We start from the raw sequence: 24,468 nt of genomic DNA on the forward strand, positions 1-24,468 counted from the left end.
ATGAGTCTATTCACTCACCCACCCACTGCCCACTCATTCGCTCCGTCAGTCACTTGTTCTTTGGTTTGCTTGTCAGTTAATGTGTCACAAATTATTCTCTGCTTTTTTCTGTTTTGTTGTCGCTTTTGTTTTGTTTATCCAAGTAACAGCCCACAAAGTAAAAATTCAGTTCAGGGCTATCACGGCAAAAATTCTTATTCAAAAGCGAAAGTAATGAAGACATAATCTTTAAAGCTGATTTACTTTTAAGTTAATCACTTACAATGTACATGATTTTAATGAGGGATAATTGACGACTTTTGGATATGGCGAAGGGTTATAAATCCAGCGAATGATTTTTTACTCCGAAGAAAGGAAAATAATTTGAAACAGCAAAAGCGTGCTAAGTTCGGCGGGCCGAATCTTATATACCCTCCATCATGGATCGCATCATGTTCTTTGCCCGGTATCTCTTTATAGGCTTACAAAGGATAATGAATAAGGAATGCTATGCTATTGGACCTACATCAACTTATGAACCGGTTCGGACCATACATCAACTTATGAACCGATTTGGATGTTGGAGACCATAGTAGATACAATTGTGTCAACGAAATAGGATAGGAATTACGCTCTCTAGAGGCTCAAGAAAATCGGAAGATCGGTTTATATAGGATCCATATCCGTTTATAGACCGTTTCAGACCATATTTGGGACTTTTGCGAGAGGTATAAAATACAGTGAGTATGCAAAATTTCAGCAAAATCGGATAAGATTTACGCCCTCTAGAGTCTCCAGAAGTAAAATCGGGATATCGGTTTATATGGGAGCTGTATCAGGTTATGGTTCGATTCAGACCATATTTAACAAATATGTTTGAGGTCATAGATACAGTGACTGTGCAAAATTTCAGCAAAATCGGATAAGAATTACGCCTTCTAGAGACTCCAAAAGTAAAATCGGGAGATCGGTTTATATGGGAGCTATATCAGGTTATAAACCGATTCAGTACATATTTAGCATGTATGTTAGAAGTTAGAGGTCATAAATACAGTGACTTTGCAAAACTTCAGCAAAATCGGATAAGAATTACGCGCTCCAGAGGATCAAGAAATGAAATCGGGAGATCGGTTCAAATGGGACCTATACCAGGTTTTACACCGTTTCAGGTCATACTTGGCACGTATGTTAAGGGTCATAGAAGAATTCATTGTGCATTGTGATAAGAATTGCGCCCTCTAGGGACTCAAAAAGTCAAATCGGGAGATATGTTTATGTGGGATTATATGAAAACATGAACCGATATGACCCATTTAAAACCCTAACCGACCTACACTAAAAGGAAGTATTTGTTCAAGCGCCTAGCTTTACTCCTTCGAGTCTGATTTCCACAGACGGACGGACATGGCTAGATCTACTTAAAATGTCATGATGATCAAGAATATATAGAATATAGAATATATAGGAAGAGTATAAAAAAAAACACAAGCAAAACCGTATTAAGCAGGGTCGAACTTTAAATATCCACCACCACGACAAATAATTATATGTTCAAAAATAGTAATTAAACAACAATTAAGGGATGAAACATTTACTACCTTGACCGTTTTTTCCTTTTCATAACCAATTCTCTGTTTTAACTTCATACAAAGTGCCGTTATTCTTAATTTCTGTGGAAGTTTAAAATTTCCATAGAAAATATTTATATGTGCATTTGTACAATTTGAAGTTTAAGGAATTAAAAAGCCAACAATTTCCATGTTTTTCGGTGATTACTGTGTAATATATAGCAATAGGTGAGAATCAAACTACTATTTAATAATATCGGAAATTCCGACTCACTTGATTCACGAATATTCGATTTGACTTCTTAAACCCTAAGAGTCCTTAATTTCTATCCGATTTGGTTTAAAAGAAGATATTGCTAACTACCTTACCTTCCTACAGTGCCACAACCAATTGGGGTGGTCGGAAAGTAAGTTAACTAAGAAAATTTAGGGCTAAGACACTAGTGCAGGAAGACAATGCAAAAGGCTTGAAGGGTCCGTAGTATTTTATGCTAGACATGACAAAATTAAGATGGAGCTTTGCAATATTACGGAAACATTTATATTATATTTAGTATCTTTGGTATTGAAAACCAATCATATTGATGTACGTGTCGGTATAGCCATCATATGAGGTAGAAACATCTAGGTAGAAATCCTGCTTTCGAAAAATTTCATTTTACCAGCACCGTCTAGCTTTTGAATTTTTCCTCCCTCAAAAGATGATCCTGAAAAAGTTCCAAGGTTTAATTATCTATATATAAACTGAGTTACCATCTAAAATGGGGTCCGTGGTGCTTATCAATTAAGATGTGCTTATTTGTTTTTGGAATATTCGTTAACATCTTTCATGTAATTTTGGCATTAAATTCCAATAAACGAAAGGAAAGTTTCGACTTGAGTTTTGCTTCGTTCGTTCTCTATTCACCAGTTCTGGTATAGTTTCTTTTTCCATATTTGATTGAGATTTGAGAAGGGCAGAAACATTTTAATCTTTTATGAATCTTGGTGTCATTGCAATGGACATATCTAATAATAATTCAATGCATTGATTTATTTATATCGACATAAGCTGCTTACTAATATTATGTGTGTATTCACGAGGAGTAGATTGGATTGGAACTTACCACAACAAAATCATTATCTTTACTTGTGGCTACTGTTGCACCGAGCCACTGATATGACTTGCGATCAATCACATCTCCATGTGTGTTGCGATTGTTGCCTGAAAATAAAAATTAAAAATGCGTTACTACAACAAACAATACAAAAACAACAACTAGAGGAAGCTTCAGTCCAACTGTGGAGAGCATCATCTGTAACAGCAACTACCACATCGACAACATTTAGACAACTAATTAATCAAAAAATGTAATCACAAAAGAATGACTCAATTAAAAAGCAGTTAAACAAATAAATATTGAAGTGAATGGAGAGACAAAAAAAAAAAACAATGAGTGACTTGAGCCGAACTGGACAATGCCTTAAGCAGCAGCTAACGATGGGAGTTGACAGCCCAAGTCAGCTGGCATACATACATAGTTTACGACCAGCATCATTGCATGCACTCCAATATCTCAATCATAATCATGAATATGAGATGAAAAACAAAAGCAAAGTCAAATCGAATTGACTAAAATGTGTTGAGTGTCAGATATTTGAAGCATTTCTCCTCATTCGGTCAGTTGGCGGCGGCTCACTTTATAAACTTAAAAGAACGGGGTCGTTGGATGGATGCTTGCTTGCAACTCATAAACGGAAGTATTGTTGTTGCTAATGATGGAGCTGGTACTGGTGGTGATGTTGATGATGAAGCCCATGAAGAAAATCAAACAAATTCAAAATATGAAACAAAGCATCTTCAAATGAAAAGTGAGAGGCGACCGAGTTTGTGTGCGACATTGTAACTGTGGAGAGTGGGTGTTGAGGCGGCGTGTATTTACATTTGGCTTGTCTTCAAACAGAGTGATAGAGAGAGAGAGAGGGGGGGAGGGATCAGTGCATTGTTTTGTTAACATCGATCGGGAACATGACAGCCCAGATGACAGCGCCTACCTTTAAATTTGATGAAACATTTGTTTACATCTTCATTTCACCAATAGATGATGTTAGTTGTGTTTGTTTTTTTGGTTTTTGTTTTTTTTTCGTTTGTTATTCAAAGGGGGAAAGGAGCAAGGAATATAAGATAATAAATATGCATAAATATTATTTGGGAGAGCGACGCATTAATGGCAGATAATAAATGTACACAAATATGTTCTGTTCGATGTCATTTGGCCATGTAAACTTCATACATTTTTTTTTTTCATATCGACACTTTCGAGCCATTGTGTTGGCAACACTTAATCTTCGATTCTAATTCTGTCATAACAATTTTATTTATGTTTCATTTTAGCTCCATATATTATACATTTATTAAATTGATCCCATGCATCATTAGTTGGCGGTTGCACCAATGTAGAACTTATCGTTTGGATCATCTGAGAAGTTCTATTCTTAGTCAATCTTTGTTTAATTTTACAACTCGTTTCCTCCGATCGAAAAAATATTGTTATTCGTTTTTTTTTTTAGATTATTACTTTGTTGGCCATGGTAAAGAATATTCCCATATCGATAAAGTTCTAATTTTTTGCATATTCGTTCTTAGAATAGTCTCATTTGCTAAGAAAAGTGTCGCCAAAATGGTAAAAATGTTGTTCCTTCGTGGGACATATATATACCACTCGTCCTCAAAGGTAAATACTTGGGTAGAAAACTGTTTTCAAATATTGTTTAAAAAAAGCGTGGCATTTGTACACTTAATGTTGGCGCTCACTGTAACTTACTTATATAACAAATATTGGCCAAATCCTATAAAAATTTGATATTTTGAGGCTCAAGAAGCAAATTTGGGGCTATACGAGGGTTGCCTTTTATATTTCGGAGAGAACACAAAAACAAATATAAACTATCGAAAATCGTTTTATTGTTTTTCAAAATATTCCCCATTAAGATCTATATTTTTTGCATGCGTTTGAACCAATTGTCGAAGCACTTTTGCCACTCTGATTGAGGTATCTCCAAAACATGCATTCTGAACGCATCAACAGCTTTTTCAGGTGCCGAAAAACGTCGACCTCTCATTTTATTTTTTCATTAGGTGCTAAGACAAGACTATACGACGAATGACTCATCAAATTGATGTTTTGAGTGCTCAAAAATGCAGTTGTTTCGTATTTTTAGTGCATTTCTTTCGACCAATCGACACGGGACGTTTTTTGAGCGATTGACAAATTGCGTGGGATCCAACGCGAACAAATTTTTTTGATGTACAAATGTTCATGCAATATTGAATGTATCCCACTAATGCCTAGGGTTGTCTCAATCTCACGGCGCACAGCATCAATGGTTTTTGGAACAACAACTGATTTTGGACGACCTTCACGAATTTCGTCTTGGAGGGAACTTCGACCTCGGTTGGAGCGTCATCCCCAAAAAATGCACTGTTGTTGAGTTAATCCACGTCGATTTTATTCCATTTTTGGGCGGGATGAATCTTTTAAGTTACTGTAAACAAAACAACTGACGCTCGTATGTCAAAACTTTCTGAGTTCATATAACCTCAAAAATGTCAAGCTTTACGATAGATCTGTCAGTTGGCAAATCCCAACTCAAAGGTTGTCCAATCTCGAAATACAATATAAAACGCAACCCTCGTGTCTATTCATAGATCTATCTCGGTCGTATCTGGTTTGGGCATTGGAGACAATTGTACACTGCAAGGAATAGTAAACTCCAGCCAAATTGGTAAAATCTTAAGGCTCATAGGGGCTCAAAAAGCGAATTCTAAGGATTTTGGAATATATTATTATATATATGCCTCATTCGCAATAACCACTGACGAATTTTAAAAAAGATTTAAGATATCGACAGTCGGCGAACACATGGTAGTCGTTCCATGCGTCACCCGACTGTCAAAATCATAGGCATTGACACCAATAATACTACCAAGTCTTCGAAAAATTGATATTTTTAATCAATGAAAAAGATAATGCAAATTTTTGTGTTTGACATCTTACCAAAACGAAATGGGAAAGTTATTTTCAATGTTTGTGAAATAATGTTGTACCCTCATTGGTTCTCTATCGATTAAATGCAAATTTTTAAAAATCCATTATTAAATGTAGATTTTAGAGCAAAAATACAAAATGGGAAAATGGATCAAATGGTTAATTTTGTATGAAGAATTTTTGGCAAAAGGATAAATTCACAAGATAATGGACTTAATTCTTATTACTGTGTCCGAGTGTCAAGCCGCAAAGGTACACACCTAGCTAAATTCAAATTTGCCCATTAACATTCATAAAGAAATGCCGTCCGATTCAAGTGCAAGTGAAACGATAATGAACCTGTTAATAGACGAGTTCGAGCGACGTCGTCCAATATATGGGAAGAAGTTTTTACATGGCAAATATCGGGTTCTCCAGGATTCAAGCCCAGGCGTAGGATGTAATAGGCGAACATGCAAAGCTTTGCACCACGGAGGCCACCATGACACACCTAGCAGGTTTGGAATTTACCTTAATTAAATGATTTCAAAAAAATCTTCTAGTCACCGATTATATAGTGTCAAGGTGTATCCCTACTTTAGGAGCTCTAACTCAATCTGTAAAGAAAGTACCATTTTGTACGTTTTAGTACTTAGTTGTACAAAGTTCAAGAACATCTTCGTTTTAGTACCTTAATGTACGAATTTCAAAAAAATCTTTTTGTTACCCCATATATACTGCCAAGGTGTACCTGTATTCCAAATTTCATGGGTCTAGCTCAATCCGAAAAGAAAGTACCATTTTGTACTTATTCTAGTTGCACCGTGAATACTGTCAAGATTGGATTTTTAAATGAATTTCAGCTCACCATACATATCACCTGACATTAAAAGTGCACCTAGATTCCGCCTATTTTATCATATACAAAAGATGTGTGCGCGATCTCATACCACATTTCAATCAATTTCACAATGACCCTAATGGATTCTGTGCACGCTTTGAATTGTTTAATCATTTCAGTTTTCCCTCTTGAAATGATAACTGAGCGCAACGGAAGCTTCTGTCACTTTGACTTAACTTCAATCTCATAAAAATCACATTTTTCTCTCATTCATTTATCTTCTGCTTGAGATTCAAGCAAGCTCTGCAGGCCACAGCAATGAACAGCAGAGCAGAGCACTTTAGCCCTTCCATTGTAAACGGCAACAACGATGACATATTTACGTATGAGTGCGGGCACTTCCTAAATTGAATGGCAAATGGCTTCCGCTTTTGTTAAATTGGGTACAACATTGTGGTGAATTGAAATTCAATTGACGGAGTCAAAGACAACAACAACAAAAGAGCGAATAGAGTGACGAATGCTGTTTTCTGGTGCCTGCTGACAGGCACTATTCTGCTTGGAGCCCAATGTCCCCGTCTGCTAATTCTATTGGCGGCTCTCGATGTTAACCAGTCAAATCACGTTGTCACTTAGCATGGCCTGGCAAGCACAAAAGCAAAGCCACTATGCAAATCCCTTGCAAGCACTTGGGAAATTGCACTGAAATCCATTGATCGTTCAATTGATGGACGTGAAGACTGCCAGAACGGGGATGTTTCCCCGGAAAATGTCGGCTGGCCCATTCATTATCACCGCCACTAATAGGATGGCTGCCGGTTAGGATCATAATTATCATTGTCATCACCATCACCTTTGTCTTCACATTTTGCTCGCAGTGCGAAGTCCATGATTGAAGATGATGTTGTTATTTATGGCATGCACAGTGGTCCGGCAAGATGCTGCATTGAAAAGGTAATTTTACAACATATATGGAAATCGAAAGGAAAAGCTTAATAAAATCATTTTTCGATTTCTGTTTATGTTATCGATAGCAAAACAAAAAGATAAATAGGACGAGAAAATAGGTAGGATGGTCAAATAGGCTTCACCACGGTTAGTTACTAGCAGCAGGTTTCTACATCTTGACATTCCAAAGGCCACACTGTTGCCCCCTAACAAACAATATACGAAATTGATCATGATGTGATCGGGACTCCCTAGTCAAACAATTTCCACCAAGCAAATTCTTCGACTCAAAGACCAGCTAGGAGGGATTCAACCATCGTATTAGACATATGATTGACCCGGGGAGAAGACATCGATTCAGGACATAACATTTTTGCCACAAATTTTCATAGCATAACCATAATCCATTCAAAAGAAAAGGCCCAAGTTAGTACTTGAGTACTAAATGCAATAAGGCCGATATGGCATAGAATTCAAAAAACGCGCTAAGCAAAGGAGAGGTTTCGGATGAAAACAACAGAGGAGATATCTTTATTTCATAGACCAAAAAGAGTATGAGTTCAAGCGAGTCGACATGTTCAAGAGCCTGAAAAAAATCCCAAAATACAGCCAAAGAATAAAGCACCTAATGGCTTTAAGACAGAGAGAGAACTTGTACAAGAGCTATTGTACTGAAGATATGGAAAGATAATGTTTCCCAGCTGCTGCTTAGAGGCACACTCCATGTATATTGCAGTGTATGTATAAAAATTGAAAAACACTTATCAATGAGTACAGTCCGATTCAAGTTTAGGCTCAATGATAAGGGTCCTCCTCCTTTTTATAGCCGAGGTAGAACGTGATGCCGCAATCCGATATCCCTTTGAGTTTTAACATGGCTTAATCCTCACGACCGCTGATAATTTTTCTGATGTTCTCTGTAGGGTTCGAACCCAGGCCTTCACCGTCATAAACCGATATTCTAGCCTCTGCGCAACGGTAGCCCCCCTTGAATGTCTGCCGCCTACACAAAATGGGGCGGTAGAAACCGATGGCTTGCCAGCTGCTAAGATGCATTCATCGCAATCCAGCAAGAATCCAAATTTTAATTATACTCCTCATTTTTTAATGGCGAGTCGGAACTGTGTTTCAAATAGCGACACGACTTATTAGAGAAGGCAGGATAACTCACAAATATTGCCAACATTAGTAAGGGTACGACCATAGCTGAAATTTTTTCTGATGTTCGCGCCGGAATTTGAACCCATGCGTTCGACGTCATAGGTGGACATGCTAACCACTGCGCCACGGTGGCCTCTACTCGAATTATATAATAGGCAGTTAATGTTTTGAAGCCGAGTTTGATTTTTTAAAAAGGCGCAAACTTATCTTTAGCCACTGTATTAATAAAAAATCAATTTCCAACTCACACCTTGTTGCAAGTTGTTTTATCGTATGTCTCAAGTTTAAGTTTGAGCAGCAAAACGCTACAATCGATTTTCAAGTTCAAGTACACCTCTACCCACCGTGCAGCATAAATCAATTCGTTCGCTTGTAAATGGTGGTAATTTTGCTTTCATTATCACATTCATCTTTAGCCTCGTCGTTTGTGTTTGATTTGTGCATGTTTAAGAATGTGCGCGTTAGCCTTACACTCCTGCAGAGTCTAAAGACGTAAGTAATGGTGGTGTTAATGTTTGACACGATCATCACATGCAATGAAAACAGAATCTCAGTAGAACCTAGGCTTAGGAGGGGGCTTTTTGAGGGGGAAGATTTAAGTTTTACAAGTGAAGTGATCCGACTAATTGTAACTTATTAACTGTGAATGATATCACTTGTTGTTTGATAAAAAAAATATTTTTTTTTTTGGAAAAAAAATAACTTAAAAACTTTTTAGCTATTTTTTTTTTCATATTTAACCAACACGCAGGGGATGTCCCCTATACATGCATTGAATAGCGTTGGAGAATGGAAAATCAGGAGTCGGAGGAGGGAAAAGGGGGAATAATGTTTATTCAGACTTGTTTTAAATTTCTGGAGGTCGATACCACATTCGTATTGTTGGTCTAAAAAAAGGTTTTCCACGGTAATGCATGGTTTGGTCAACTGGCCAATTGAACTGGTGTGCGTTGCTAGAAAATCATGCGTCTCACTTCATGGATATGAAGACGTGTCTCTACGTTACAAACACCATGATAGTATCGATAAAACAGCACCACGCTGCCCACTTTCTGACGGCGCTCAAGAGAAAAAATAGAGTTTGCTATCCTACCATCGTCAATCAACACCATCGTTCTCCTATGAACCCGGTCAAGTAGCCCCAATGAGATTTTTGGAACCTCCGCCCATACAAATTTAGCCATGAACATTCCATTATGGAACATATCAATGAGTGCTGTACGATTCAAGATGATAAGGTGGCTTTCTTTTTATAGCCAACCTCGAACGGTGTGCTGCAGTGCGACACCTCTTTGGATATAAGTCTTTACATGACATAGTACCTCACAAATATCGCCAGCATTAGGAGGGGGTAACCACAGCTGAAAGATTTTTTCTGATGTTCTCACCACGATTCGAACCCAGGCGTTCAGCGGACCTCTGCGCTAGTGTGAGAAGATAAGAGGAAGTTAAATAGTTTTTGATCCGCTTAAAAAGGCCCATGCACTTGAATGCTTCTTTCGAAACTTGAGTACAAAAAAATATTTTTTCATGCAAAATTTATGTATTTCAACTATTTAACCTCGATCGAGCTACTCAGTATGAATACCACGTTTTCAAGGAACGCTGGTAGCTTTCAGTAAAGTCAAGTAACCGCAATTTTCCATAATTCGATCAATGGGATCTGTAATTTATTTGGCCATGAATTACGTTTTTCGTTACACTTTTTCAAACCCTTGCTTCGTTTGATCGGACTTTTGCTAATGAATCACTAATGCACTAAAGCAGATGTTGTATTTTAAGGTTAATACTAAACCAATTTGATCAAAAGGTTTCTGGTTTCGGCACTTATTTTGTGGTTCAAAACTATAATCTCCGGGCTACTGGTAAGGATTTGGACTGGTCATTAAAATTTTGGGTAGTTGACGTCCGACGGGATAGAGGCGGGCTTTTGCATGATTTGAAAAAGGTATATTGCGCCACTGCCGATAGCCCGAGGAGGGGCCATAGAATTATGAATAGTAATGTTTCTCTCATCTTGAACCCTTTTCTAGGACGAACAGAATGGACCTCAGATTTTAAACTAACCCAACCTACTCACTATACGCTTGTATCCCACCATTCAAACATTCCATATACGCTCATGTTTCATTTTATGCAAGTGCTGTTTGTTTATCCTGGAGGCTAAGTTGCCATCACTGTTATGCGATAACCATAACCATGAATTAGCGTATTTATAGCACTTCATGGACATGGACATCGTCGTCATCAGCATTATTCGCGATACCCCCTCAACTGTGGGAAAGATTTAGTGCCCAAAAGTGATGAGTGCTGAGTGCAGAGCCACCACCAATGATCGGTATAAACACTAATGACGATGCACATGGACTTTATTTATCCTTCTAGCGGTTGAGGTTCAGCTGTGCCATTGGGTGGTGGGCAAACAAGCGAATGGACTCCCAACATTTTACACTAGTCTATGGAGCCATCACCATCATCATTAGTTATTATCTTCCTGTCGACCGGCCTTCCAAGCCAGCCACATGAGCATTAACGCGGTATTCACGGCTGCAGACAAGATGTTCTGCATAAATTTGCATTTTACGCACACAAATTGTTATGGTTTTTTGTATAGTTTGTTAAGCATATGGGTGTTTCCGTATGTGTGCAAAATTAAGGAAAAAAAAGACAGTTCTAATTCTATATTATTAAAAAATATCAAATTCGTCGACATAATTTTAAATTTATATTCTAATCGTCGGGATTAGAATATAAATTTGATATCAAAAGTTGGGTCCAAGTACATAGGGGGCTGGTCCGACCCCAAAACTTCCCCAAACAGACATATTAGACGTACATATCAATATGGACTCCAATGAAAGGTATTCGGGAGTAGATTACGTATTTGACATAACAAATGAGGTCCAAGTATATTGGGGGCAGCCCCATCACCAAAATGTTCCCCAAATGGGCATACCACATAGCCATGATAGGGCTATGAGGGATTCAAATGAAAAGTAATTGGGAGTAGATTACGAGTATGACATTAAAATTTGTGTTCAAGTATCCAGGTAGCGCTTTGACTTTTTGAAGCGCTTCAGATAGGTTAATTGAACTATTAAGACAATGGGGAACCAAGTGGTAGATATTTTTGAGTGGAGTGCGATATTCTAATTTGTGCTCAAGTGGCAGAAGAGGTGTGGCGCACAACTTTCCTATAGATGCCCCACCAAATGGTTGTATAGACCTTTAACGACAATATGGGATTAAAATATTATATGAGGTTGTCGCCTGCGAATCTGATATCTTTATTTTGGTAATATATCTAGGGGACCACCTCACACGAAAACAGTTGATATATCCTAATGACCCAAAAGGATACTGTGTGATTTAATTAATTCAGGTACAATAGACAATGTAGGACGCCTTTTTCTAAAAATTATGACAATTCGTTCGGCGTCATAGGCGCAGATGCAAACCCTATCGCTATGGTGCCCCCCACAGTAACAGCAGGGATATAACTACCAATCAGTTTTTCCGATTAAACATTTTTAAGGGGCCTTTTTTTCCTAGGCAAGTCCAAACGTCGTGCCGATGGGCAATACTTTTTTGTTCAAAAGTATTATATGACTTAGTTACCAAGAAGTGTCGCCACGAATAATGTGGGGATGCCCATCACAAAATCTATTCTAAAGTCCTCGCCGGGTTTCGAACCCTGACGTTCAGCGTTACAAATGGTCGTGTACACATCTGCGTAATGGTGGCTACCAAATATATAGACTATAGATTATAAAAGTTTTAGACTAAATGATGAATATCATTTGTCATTTAAAGACAACTACCACATGATGATCAACGTTATAGGCGTTAAGCCACTCCAAGGGAGTAGCAATGCTATTTAATTAAGCGCCCTCTATTGGCTGTTTACAATTGGATCTGAATGGAAGCGCCAACACGAACAAAGAGAGGACAGAGTGGTCAAAGCCCTCTGAACAATGAAAAACAAAATATAGGAATTTAATTGCGGTTATTTGCGGCATTATTTTTTTTAAATTTCCAATTCAAGGACGAGACTTAAGAATTATTGTTTAAAGAAATTTAATAGCCTTTCTTTGCCATAGATAGAAACATATATATATATATATATATATATAACAAAATTTCTAATGAATAAAGTTTTTTAAAGAAAAAATCTGTAGAAAAAAAATGTTGCAAAAATTCTTTATAGACTTATAGCGGTATTCACAAACTTAACGTAGATTTGAAATAGGTTTATTGGACAGATTTCCTTTATAGAACTGTCAAATAAACCTATTTAAGGCCTCTTTAAGTTTTGTGAATGAAGCCGTAAGGATTAGAAACTTATTATTCGACTGGTGTAAATGAAGGCGCATCGAAGCGGGTCAGGCTCTGCTAGTACATATGTATAAATCTAATACACCATAAACTTTTTTGTGATACTCAAATGTTAACATTTCACAATTTGGTTTAAAAGCCAAACAATTAAACACAACAACTAATGACAACTAAACCAGTTCATTTCTAAATACAAAGTTGCCACCTAGGTCAAATATTTTGTTTTTGGGCTCTCAAAACTCATTTACTTTTTGAAGATGGCTAAGTTCAAAAATGGAATTTTTGCCTCTGAAACTGGTTACTGGGCCCATCGTGCACTGATAAAAAAATCACGTGGCTAAAGCACACATACAGACGTTGTTGAAAATATTGACAACGTGCGGAGACGACTGTTCTAAACATAATCCCTACAAAATGTGTATGTACACCAATCTTATGTTTAAATGACTCTTTAAACATTTTCTGATCAAAAAATACGGGTATTTTTATATTAAATTTTTTCATAAAATATTTATTTATTCGTCAATAACTATCTTGTCTCCTTTAAAGTAATACTAACATTGTCCTTCCGTTTGTAACTCATCGAAGCAATGATCTGAGACCCAACAAAGTATACGAGGTCTGATCAAAAAATAAACGTTATGTTAATTTTTTTCAAAAAATTATTTATTTATTCATCAATGACTATCTTTTCCCCTTCCCCTCAGATATTTTTTCCAATACTTTCGTTACTTCCAATCCTCGAAGCACTTCAGAAACGCGCTTTTTCGCATCGATTCCATTTTTAGGTTAGGTTAGGTTGAAAAGAGAGTGCAGATATTAATCCGCCCCATGCCACTATGAGCATACAGCTAAGCCAGTTATCGGCTTATTGTGCGCTCTAAAAACTAAAAAGTAACCTCGAAAAAGAAAATTTTAAGTTAGGAATTCTGTGCTACTTCCAAAATCCTTAATTGTTTTTCATACCACTCCCCTAAGTTGGTTCATGTTTGGTATCATGTCCCCATCTAAGTACCAGTGTCTGTTAGCCGCGAAAGCTGGGCAATGACATAGGAAAGGCTCGAACGTCTTGTCATCTTACCCACATGCACATATGCTATCACTTGCCGCATTGATTTTACATAAGTGAGCTCATAGTCCTATGTGCCCCGTTATGACATCAAAAGATATACTGACCTCTTTCTTACTTCTTTTTTACTTGATGTTCGAAATATTTATTACTCGATGTTCTCAACCTTAAAATAATCCCAAAGAAGATTTTTAAAAAATATATTTTCTTATGGATAGTTTGTGCTCTCTAAAATCCTAAAAACTATTTTCAGGTTGATACCCATACTCCTACATTCCCATTACCTACAGTAACAAGACTTTTTAATTCTTGCACAATGTTTGCCATTCAGATCGACTTGCTGTTCGTTTTATTTCCTAAATTGTTGATCTTGCTGTGGCAGCCCCAGCTCCTTATGGGCAATTGATGTGTGGTGTTGTTTTGGGTTGTTTCAGTGTATGGGACGACAAAAGCCTTCATTGAGAGTTATGCAAACTGGCTGCACCATGTGGTGATCTGTGGTTTTTCGGTTAGTTGTCGATGCTCTTAGAGGCGGTCGCTTTTGGCTGTTCTGTCTTAGGCTGGGCGCACGCGCGGGCTTTCATCATCAATCGCATTAGCCACAAGAAAGCGTATAATTTTATTTGCACATCCGCAGCAGCCACAGCCGCAACAGGCCACTCGACATGCTACCCTGTGAGAAGAGAACTTGCCACAATTTGTTTTTATTGCAGCAACAAGAGCATTTATGCCGCCTCAATGGAAACATAGCCTAAGTGAATTGCCAACATATTTTGTGGCAAAATACGGCTGGCTGGCTGGCTGGCCGTCCAGCATAGGAATCGTCATGCTGAAGACCATGTTAACACACATTCAGACACACACGGGCATGCACGCATAAGGATTGCAGCAGCCCTAGACTCCAGAGTGCGTGTGTGCTTTCATTTGCCTCCTCTTAGACAAACAAATGCGGAAATGTGGCAATCGGTGTAAGTTTATGGGCCAGTTTTATTACAAACAGACGACTTCTTCATGGAATTACAAATGCTCCATACTGTTGTTCTGTTTGTTTTGGTGTTGGTTGCTTGTCTTGCTAACTGTGCTGGGAAATAACATCTTTTACTTTTCAGATTTATTTTCAGTGGTCCGGTTACAAAGTGGCTCAAAAAATTTATATTTTATGGAATGCTATGAAAATTTGATTTGCTCCAGTCTAGGCCATTATTATTTATAGGATTTTTCGTTTTGTCCGACATAAAAGGGGAAAAAGATAGTCGCTAGTCATAGGATGAATTCAAATTCGACTATTTATTGGCTATCTGCTGTTCCTTTGGAGTTAACAGCAAACTATTCAAAATGAAAAAGGATTTATGTAATTTAGACTATGAATTAAGCGAAGAAAAAGAAGACCACCTTTGGTGGTAATTGCAAATTTCTATCTGATCCGTATACGCAAAAAAAAACTCTGGGGACATTTTTACGACAAACAAAATACTTTTAATTCCAAGTTCTTCTTTTATTGTAACTTTGTAATGTTTCGCTTCTTCATATGAAACGTTAGCCGCAAACATAGCATTATTGAACATAATAAACTTTGTTTATTGTAAACTGCTGAAGGGTTTGCAATTTTTCCTTCGGCAAAACGACCTTTTTATACCCACCACCGTGGGATAGGGGGTATATTCATTTAGTCATTCCAAGTATATATATTTCGGATCGCCGTAAAATTCTAAGACGATTTAACGACGTCCGTGTGTCTGTCCGTCTCTCTGTTGTAATCACTCTACAGCCTCCAAAAATTGAGATATTGAGCTGAAATTTGGCAACTATACGTCTTTTTGATGCACGCTGGTTAAGTTCTAGAACGGCCCAAACCGGACCATATTTGCATATAACTGCTACATAGACCGATCTGCCGATAAGGGCACTGAAGCCCATACAAGCTTCATTTATTATCTGATTTCGGTGAAATTTAAAACAGTGAGTTTTTCTGAGTCTCCCGATATTCGACCTTAATATGGTTCAAATCGGTTTATACATGGATATAGCTGCCAAAAAGACCAATATTTTGTTCTACAAAATTTAATAGTGACTTATACATATTAGACCACTCAATGTCCGTGCCGAATTTAGTTGCTAAAGTTATCCAATTTTCACCGGATTGTGAAGAAAAGGGGTTTACATATATACCCGAGGTGGTGGGTATCCAAAGTTCTGGCCGGCCGAATTTAATGCTTTTTTCCTTTTTTTGTTGTAAAACTAAAATCTCTTTAATGCCAAAAGTGTTTCGATAGCCACAAACGATTGTTCTATTAATCTAATTATTATTTTTTATCTTTAATACTAGAGAGAAAGGGTGAGTATTTAAGTGTATAGAGCAGTGATGGGCAAAAATACTCACCCCAATTGCACGTTACTGTGCACCAAGACAATAATCCCAAGCAAGCCCAGGGGCTCGCAAATAATTGCAATTGTATGCTCGTCTTTAGTGTATACACATGCTCACACACAACACCTTTTCCGTTTCTTTGAATATGCAAAGAGCGGTCAGTATGTTGAGCAGCTCGATTGCGTTAGGATAGTAAACTTGGAATGTGAACATTTGAAATATCAGTTATTATGGGAGCTATATCCGGAGCTTGGCCTATTCACACCATATTAGCCTTCATTCCAAAATTAGGCTTCTCTCAACAGACAGACTTAGAATATCGTGATGTTCAAAAAACATATATGCTTTGTAGGAAAATGATACAAACAGATTGATAACGTTAGTATAATTATAGATACAAATAAATATAAATTATTGATACAAATATCCATAAAAGGGGGACCATTATTTGGCTGTTCTTTTGTTGGTAAAATTTTTATTTTTAGCAACTATTTCACACATATTCTTTTAAACTGAATATGTAAACACTGTGATGGCAAGAGAACATTTCATAATTTCGATTAGAAAAAAACACCATTTGCCATTTGTGGTCGACCGCAAGGTAAGGTGAACTAGTTTTGCCCTAAATAAAAACGCTCCAAATAGAGAATGAATTATTCGAGCACGGCTCGAAAACCATGCCGTTCAAACCAACAAACAAACAAAACGAATAGGCAATCAAACGTCCATACATGCTGCAAAGAACCACAAATAATTTCCATAGCCAGAAAAATTCAGTCTTACCTACAAAGAAAAGCCAGCTACACTAGTCAGCTAGCACATTAGATGCGTAGGTTTTACCTATAATTTGTGGTGGTATTTTGTCGGTCTGTCCGTCCATCCGGTTGTCTCAATGATTCGCTTGATGCTGTATGTTTGATATCATCTTGTCGTAGTCGTCGTCGTCATTGTTGTTGTTGCGTTGCTCTACACTATTTATGTGGGTTGTTGGGTGCGATAGAAACGCCCCAGCAGCATTAAAAACAAATAACCCCAAAATATTCTCCTGAGATATCCATTGATGGTGCTGTGTCACTTGCTGCTAGACAACGGCTTATGTCAATGCATAGCTATATAGATGGATGGATGGATACTAGTCATCAATCTGGAAACATTGATACTGGTATTTTGGCGATTGTTTACACATGCAAGAGGTGCGATCGATACAAATCACACAATCGCACCATAGTCAACAGTCAAAAGAAAAAAAGCTTAAATGTCAGAGATGCATTGTAAATCTTCCCCCGCCCTAGAAAGAATAGAGATCACAAAATCCACGGGATGCAAGTGTGTCACAGCAGTGCCATTGAAGTCAATCGCACCTTAGCTGGCCATTAAGAAAATGTAACGGTGTGTGAAATGCATGACATACACATTTGGTTATTTTTTATGGTTCAATATTTTAGGTTGTCATGAAGTTTGGAACTGATAGGTAGACCACACACCTATTTAAAACCCTTAGGTGTGCTGAAGAAACCAAATTCCTCTTACATGTTCAATTACAAGAGCTGCCACTTTTTTAATATATCTCTAGCATAAATGCTGATGATACCCATATCATTGCACTTGGGCTACTTGGCAGTTTAGTACTAGCAGTCACCACTACTGCTAGTATTTATGCTGATTACTTACTTGACGAATCGAATCTCACCAAAGTGCATTGATCATCATCCATGCCACAATTGAAGACAGCACCTGCTTCCTTCACGCCTTCTTGGAATGAAGAGGTATCAAATTTAGGTGCTCCCACCACCAAGCTGCAAAGAAAATAAAAGTCGAATATACATTAAAAATTAATTAAGCCAATAAGTTTATATTGTACGAAAAACGAATGAGTCTCTTCTCAAATTTTATGATCACATTTGATGACTTATATTAACAGCCAACTTGTGCCGATTTTATTAGTATCAATGGCCAAGTGTATTTGCATACAAAGCGTGTGAATATGAGCTTTATTAAAAAGCTCTTTAACATTTTTTGTATGGGGATTGTGTCAGTTTGTCAGTTTTCAGAAGAAAAAATATGATTAATGAATTTTTGGGAATGAAGTGTTCAATGTTTATGGGTCAAGTTGCGAAAATATTATTCGCGCATGACTTTGACAATGCTTCTCTACTAAATCGCTGTTCAACAAGTACTCGTATTTTAAAGAACGAAAAAAACACAAGTTCAATCTTATGTGTTTTAAACAGAAAATTATTATTATTTTTAATGAGATAATATTTCATTTGTATTGTCATTTCACTAAGACAATCTGCAACAAATGACCTTCTAATCTCTACATCGAAATATAAAGTTAAGACACTTCGAATCTCGTGTGAAAATTTTGACAATGACGTAAAAAAATATATTTTTTTTAGATTAATAAAAATTATTTTAGAGCCAACACGAATGAAACAAATTACCTTCTGAAAAACTAAAAAATATGCAAGTTAAATAGACGTAAAATTTCTCTGCGCCAACTGCTATGGATGACCATGGGTCAAGTTGGAAGAGTTCTGGATAGTGACTTAAATAATTGCACCTGAATTAAAGTACTTTAAAATGCAAAACTTCATTCAATATAGAATTGCTATCGGTACATGACATTATTACCAGGTAGTGTACCGTAAACAGCTGAATACAATTTTTTCTCGCGAAGTGCACTATGCTGTCAGCGAGTTTTGTTTGGGTGTGTGTATTGTAGTTAGGAACGATAACACACAAACAACGAAAAATGGCGCGAACTAGTCACATACACAAAATCAGAGTTGTACTAATCACTGATTTTGACAGATAGTGCATTCAATATTTTGTTGTTGAGCAACTGCCACTACCTGTAGATGAATATATCTTGCTCTCTATGTATGTACATCTCTTTTTATTTTGTTATACCCACCACCGAAGTATATTCATTTTGTCATTCCGTTTGCAACACATCGAAATATCCATCTCCGACCCTATATATATTCTTGATCGTCGTAAAAATCTAAGACAGTCTAGCTATGTCCGTCCGTATGTCTGTTGAAATCACGCTACAGTCTTTAAAAATAGAGATATTGAGCTGAAACTTTGCACATATTCTTTTTGTCTATAGGCAGGTTAAGTTCGAAGATGGGCTATATCTTGATTTAGCCCCCATATAGACCGATCTCTCGATTTAAAGTCTTGGCCCCATAAAAGACGCATTTATAATCCGATTTCGCTGAAATTTGACACAATGACTTATGTTAAGCTTTCCGACATCCGTTTCGTATAGACCGTTCAGATCGGTCTATATTTGAATATAGCTACCAAAAATGCCAATATTTCTCTCTACAAAATTGAACAATGACTTGTACATATTAGACCACTCAATGTCCGTGACGAATTCGGTCCAAATCAGACCATATTTTGATATAGCTGCTATGGGGGATTAAATTATGAATTCTTTACGGGATTATGACGAAAGATGGTTTACATATATAACCGAGGTTGTGGGTATACAAAATTTGCCCCGGCCGAACTTAACGCCTTTTTACTTTTTTCTATTAGTATTAGACAATAAATTTATATTTCTTAACGCTATTTCTTCCAAGGGAAGAAAGCTGCGGTAATTTCACCATCAAAATTAACATCACCTGAATGAAGGATTTTTAAATTTGTATATTTGAGAGATATTGTCAGACAATATTGTTCACAGACAAAAAGTTGTTGCCAGACGTTTTCCAGCTTAACGAGGGCTCTTCATCAGTGCAATACTGCTATGAAATATGCCTAAGAAACTTCCAAAACTTAGTTTCAGGTTTTCCAATAGTTTGTTTGTATTTTTGAGGCATATAATCTAGTAAACTACAGAAAAGAGAAAATAATTCAATGCTTACAAACCTTTATTTGTGACATTCCATCGACTTGGATTCTATTGTTTTCCTACTTCTGCTTCGTTTTTAAAGTGGATTTTGGATAGATCTTTAATATACTACATTATCTCCGTAGGATTGCACCCACATTAGAGCTGTTGGATTTTAAACTGTATCTTGGTTTTTTTACTTCTAAGGGAAGATATATCATTACGTGACATTTTAATTCCTCTCTAACAGCAAGGATCTTTGCTTGATGCATACTACAGAGATCACGTTTCTTTAAAGGCATTGCTAGTATTGTAGTTTCTTCGAATATAATCCAAATCCAATGTTATCTAGTTTGAAACTAGCCATAAACAAGTCTACGTGTTTGCCGACAATAAGGGATCAGCCAATGTGAAATCTTCATTGACTGGAAAATAGAGCATTATGCAGAATTACTTTGAGTAGCACATATGGTGTTCTTCTCATTGTATTTACACACGGGTCCGACCCAGCATTTAGCAGTAGTAGAATTTTTAAACTTTTCAGTCAGGTCAGTAAGTCAGACATTAACTTTATGTGGTTTTAAGCCAGAATCATTATACCCTCCTCACTTCGAAATGCGCACCACTTCCTTTAGAATGTCTGTAAGTATTCTTGAAATGTTTCTGAAACTTTAAATCGTACATATTTTTGAAGTTTTTCACTAATGCCGCACTTATTATGAGAATTTCAGTTTAATTCAATAATTCGAACGTAGAAAATTCCGTAGCTGTACTCTGTACAGTAAATTTGACAAACATTTCTGTAAGAGAATGTTTCTTCAAGTTTTACGACGGAATTTGAACCCATACGTTCGGCGTCATAGGTGGACATGGTAACCTCCTCGCCACGCTGGCCTCTAGAGGGCGTAATTATTACGCGACTACCCCGTAGAGTTTGTTTCGACTTCCAAAATACACGCTTTATATAATCAAAATAGGTCCATTACTTTTTTCTAAACTTGATACAGCTTCAATATATTTAAAAAGTCATTTAAAGAATTTATTCCATGCGATCCTCGATGGAGGGTACAAAAGATTCGTGCCGGGCCAGGCGAACTTAACGCGCTTTAACTTGTTTATACTCTTTACCAACTTGTCTTTCCATTAGTTATACATTGAGAAATTTGTGGTCGAAAATAGGATATTTTCTTAATACTACAGATCGGTTGGGCACAATTCTTATCCAATTTGACCTATATGTTGCGTTACGTTTTATTATAACTTTTAACATCCTTCTTCTCATCCTTCTAAATCATCTGTAAAGAGTACTGTTCTTATCCTTATTAAATGAGATTTTAAATTTGGCCTTCTGCCAAATCAGTAAATCGTATCATTAATTCATAAGGCATTGTACTCCATATGATATCCTACCGATGTTTTACAATACCTTTTTATCTTTACCGTGCCCTCAAGATATTAATATTTCAACAACATACTACAGTCACTCCAAAAATGGTATACCCTTTGGGATGGAATAGATTTCAAGTGAATTTCCGCCGACAATGGAAGGTGAGATTCATAAGTGAGATTGTGGTTTAGTTGTTTACTCGGGGCTTAATTAATCTGCGACTAATTACAATCTGTGTCCGTTTGTCTATGCGATGGACAACTATCAGTTGGGTAGTTGACCCTCCCACACTCGAAATACAGTCATTGAAACAAATGCCTATTTAAGATAGCTAGTTGTCTGTCTGGGTATCTGGCCGCACAGTGGTGTAATTATTTCATTTGCATGTATGAACGCCAAAACACTCACTTAAGAATGAAAAATGTGTCCGTGGGTGCCTGGGGAATGGAGAGTACGAGTGTGTGGAGGCATTGCTTGGTGTCATGCAAATGAATTAGACAAAACCGAACAAAAGAAACAAAAACAACATCAATAAAATGTAGATCACTGGGAGCACATCTAAATTGAGCAATTCCCCATCCATCGAAGAGAAGAACAATTACGAAGAGAATTGAAATTCAATTCAAAGCAACAACACTATTGAAAACAATAACAACAATACAACAAGTGCGGCGGCTATCTGTGATGGCACGTGCTATAAATATTCGTTTTTTTTTTTTGTAATTTAAACAAAAAAATTATATTATGTAATAGTATCCATACAGCAAGTAACAAGGCACGTATATGCGCATGCATACATATGTATGTACGTATGTTTGTATGAAGGTTTGTAAGAGAATTTATAATTGGCAATAATTGTTGGCAGTTAGCTGCTGCTGATGTTTGTTTGAGGCAACAGATGGCATTCATGCTCTCAGATGTAGATGGCTTTGTATTGTACCCTGACAAGAGTGTCTGTTCTCATTTATTTTTTTTTTTTATTAAACTTGGTTATGACCTTCTCGATTGGAAGTTAAATTGTTATTAAATTTATTTGTGTATTCAAAGTAATAAAATATATATTTAACATTGTAAACTAAATATCGTTCAAAACGATCGATTGGTTGATATTAGAGAGAGATTTAAGCTTAAGTTGTAGTATCAACCGTGGGTCTCGTGATTAATGAGCGAGATCGAAACACAATCACGTGGTCGTGATGGAAAGAAATTCTTTGCGCGTGACTACAATTACAATAGACACGACTCACGGAAAAATCCCAACTCACGAGAAAATCCTGCTCAAGAAATGGGATAACACTGAGTAATAATGAAATGCACTTGGCTGCGATACAACATTTCATCAGTCGGAATCGACCATTGCCCACGTAAAAATCATCTAAATTGGATTATAATACGTTCAACGGCCACAGTGGCAGTTGTCAAAATGAAGGAGGGAAGAAATCTTTATTCCCAGTCTCAACGAAATAATAAAGTTAGGTTTAGTATACCAAGTAAATATAACTTCTTTACCGACAGTAAAATTGCCATAAGGGCAATAACAACCAGGACGGTAAGGTCACGAACAGTCTTGCAGTGTAAGGAGATTAACGCCTTCTCTGAGGATGGCAAAATCCGCATCGTTTGGGTGCCGGGTCATAACGGAGTAAGGGGAAATGAAAGGGCAGACGATTTGGTGGTGAAGGCCAGAGGACTGCTGTCAATAAATTGGTTAACACGAAGACTTTCGGTTCGACGCAGTCCGAGTTAAGGACCTAACCTAAATATAACATCAACTCATCACGTTGTATATCAAAAGGCTTATGAGAGTCAGGGCTATCAATACGGCATAATGCCATAGCAATTAAGAATGGGTGAGACCTTTAACATAGTTGGTTGGATCACGGATCTTCAAAAATTTTAACCATACCGTATTAGCTAGAGGCTGAATGACTAGATTAGTATACCGCCATCCTATGGTTGTGGGTATAAAAATGGGCAAACTGGTTCACTAACGCGTATGATTAAAGTTAATGCAAAACCACATCAATAATTCTGATCATAACTTTAAATATATTGAACTAATCTCGTCCTTACGATTTTGTATGAACTCCTCCATATTCCAAAATTGTGGCCTAGGCCAAACAATACTTTTTGCAACCATTGCCTGTTAGTATAAGTCAACAGAAATTGTTTAAGTACCCCAAAAACTTGTGTTAGACTTTTCGAGCTTCCGTAAGGTCTACATAATTCGGAAGGGGGAAAAACCAGTGAAGCTATAAAATGACTAAACACTAATGAAGCTATAAATGTATGAAAGGATACCAAAAAATACATTGGGTATTTCTAAAATCGAGAGATCGATATGCAAGCTGTATTGAAACGTGGACCTTAATTAGCCTTACTAATGCGTCTGTTAACATGTTTTCGACACACAGGCGGCCAGTTATTTCTAAATCGACCTAAAATGCTGTGAACGATAAATAAAAATTGTTTTGGAATTATGCAGCTTTCGCATTTTTTCCCAAATAAACCATTCAGTAAAGTCCAATGACGTGACTTTATACATCGTGTGCATTACAATCCAAACACGTTATGCGATTCTATAGCTTTAGTCTTTTTTTAAAAGACCTACAAAGCTCACCTTGAAATGGATGGTTGGATTTAAAGTTAGAATATTCAAGAGTCGACTTTAGAATGTAAGTTGACTAATCGTCTTACAATAGGACTAAGTAAACACGTGGATCCAACTAAGCCATATGCCATATGAAGAGATGGAAAACAGCAGTCAAAATTTCAGCCTATTTGTTTAAAAACGAGCATTATAAATTGTGGAGTAAAAAATTAAACAAACTGAAGGCAATGTCAATGTTTTATTACTATTCATTATAAAGGAATTTGCATTACAACTCATAATTTGTTATAAACACCGGACTGGCAGTTTATCATCAACTCGTCATATATTGTATAAATATTTGTTTC

General features: G+C 36.9%; 1 protein-coding gene across 8 annotated transcripts in view; it reads right to left on the reverse strand.

Annotated features, from left to right (window-relative positions):
• Positions 1-24,468, reverse strand: part of LOC106095876 (integrin alpha-PS2) — a 107,346-nt gene that overhangs the window by 40,795 nt on the left and 42,083 nt on the right. For all 8 annotated transcript variants that reach the window (XM_013263304.2, XM_013263307.2, XM_013263302.2 and 5 more), the window contains 2 exons: positions 17,948-18,072; positions 2,654-2,751 (listed from right to left, as the gene is read on the reverse strand). In XM_013263304.2, the coding sequence (XP_013118758.2) occupies positions 2,654-2,751; positions 17,948-18,072 (223 nt within the window). The remainder of the gene's footprint in view (positions 1-2,653; positions 2,752-17,947; positions 18,073-24,468) is intronic.

This window comes from Stomoxys calcitrans, chromosome 4 (genome assembly GCF_963082655.1).
Source record: "Stomoxys calcitrans chromosome 4, idStoCalc2.1, whole genome shotgun sequence".
Taxonomy (NCBI): domain Eukaryota; kingdom Metazoa; phylum Arthropoda; class Insecta; order Diptera; family Muscidae; genus Stomoxys; species Stomoxys calcitrans.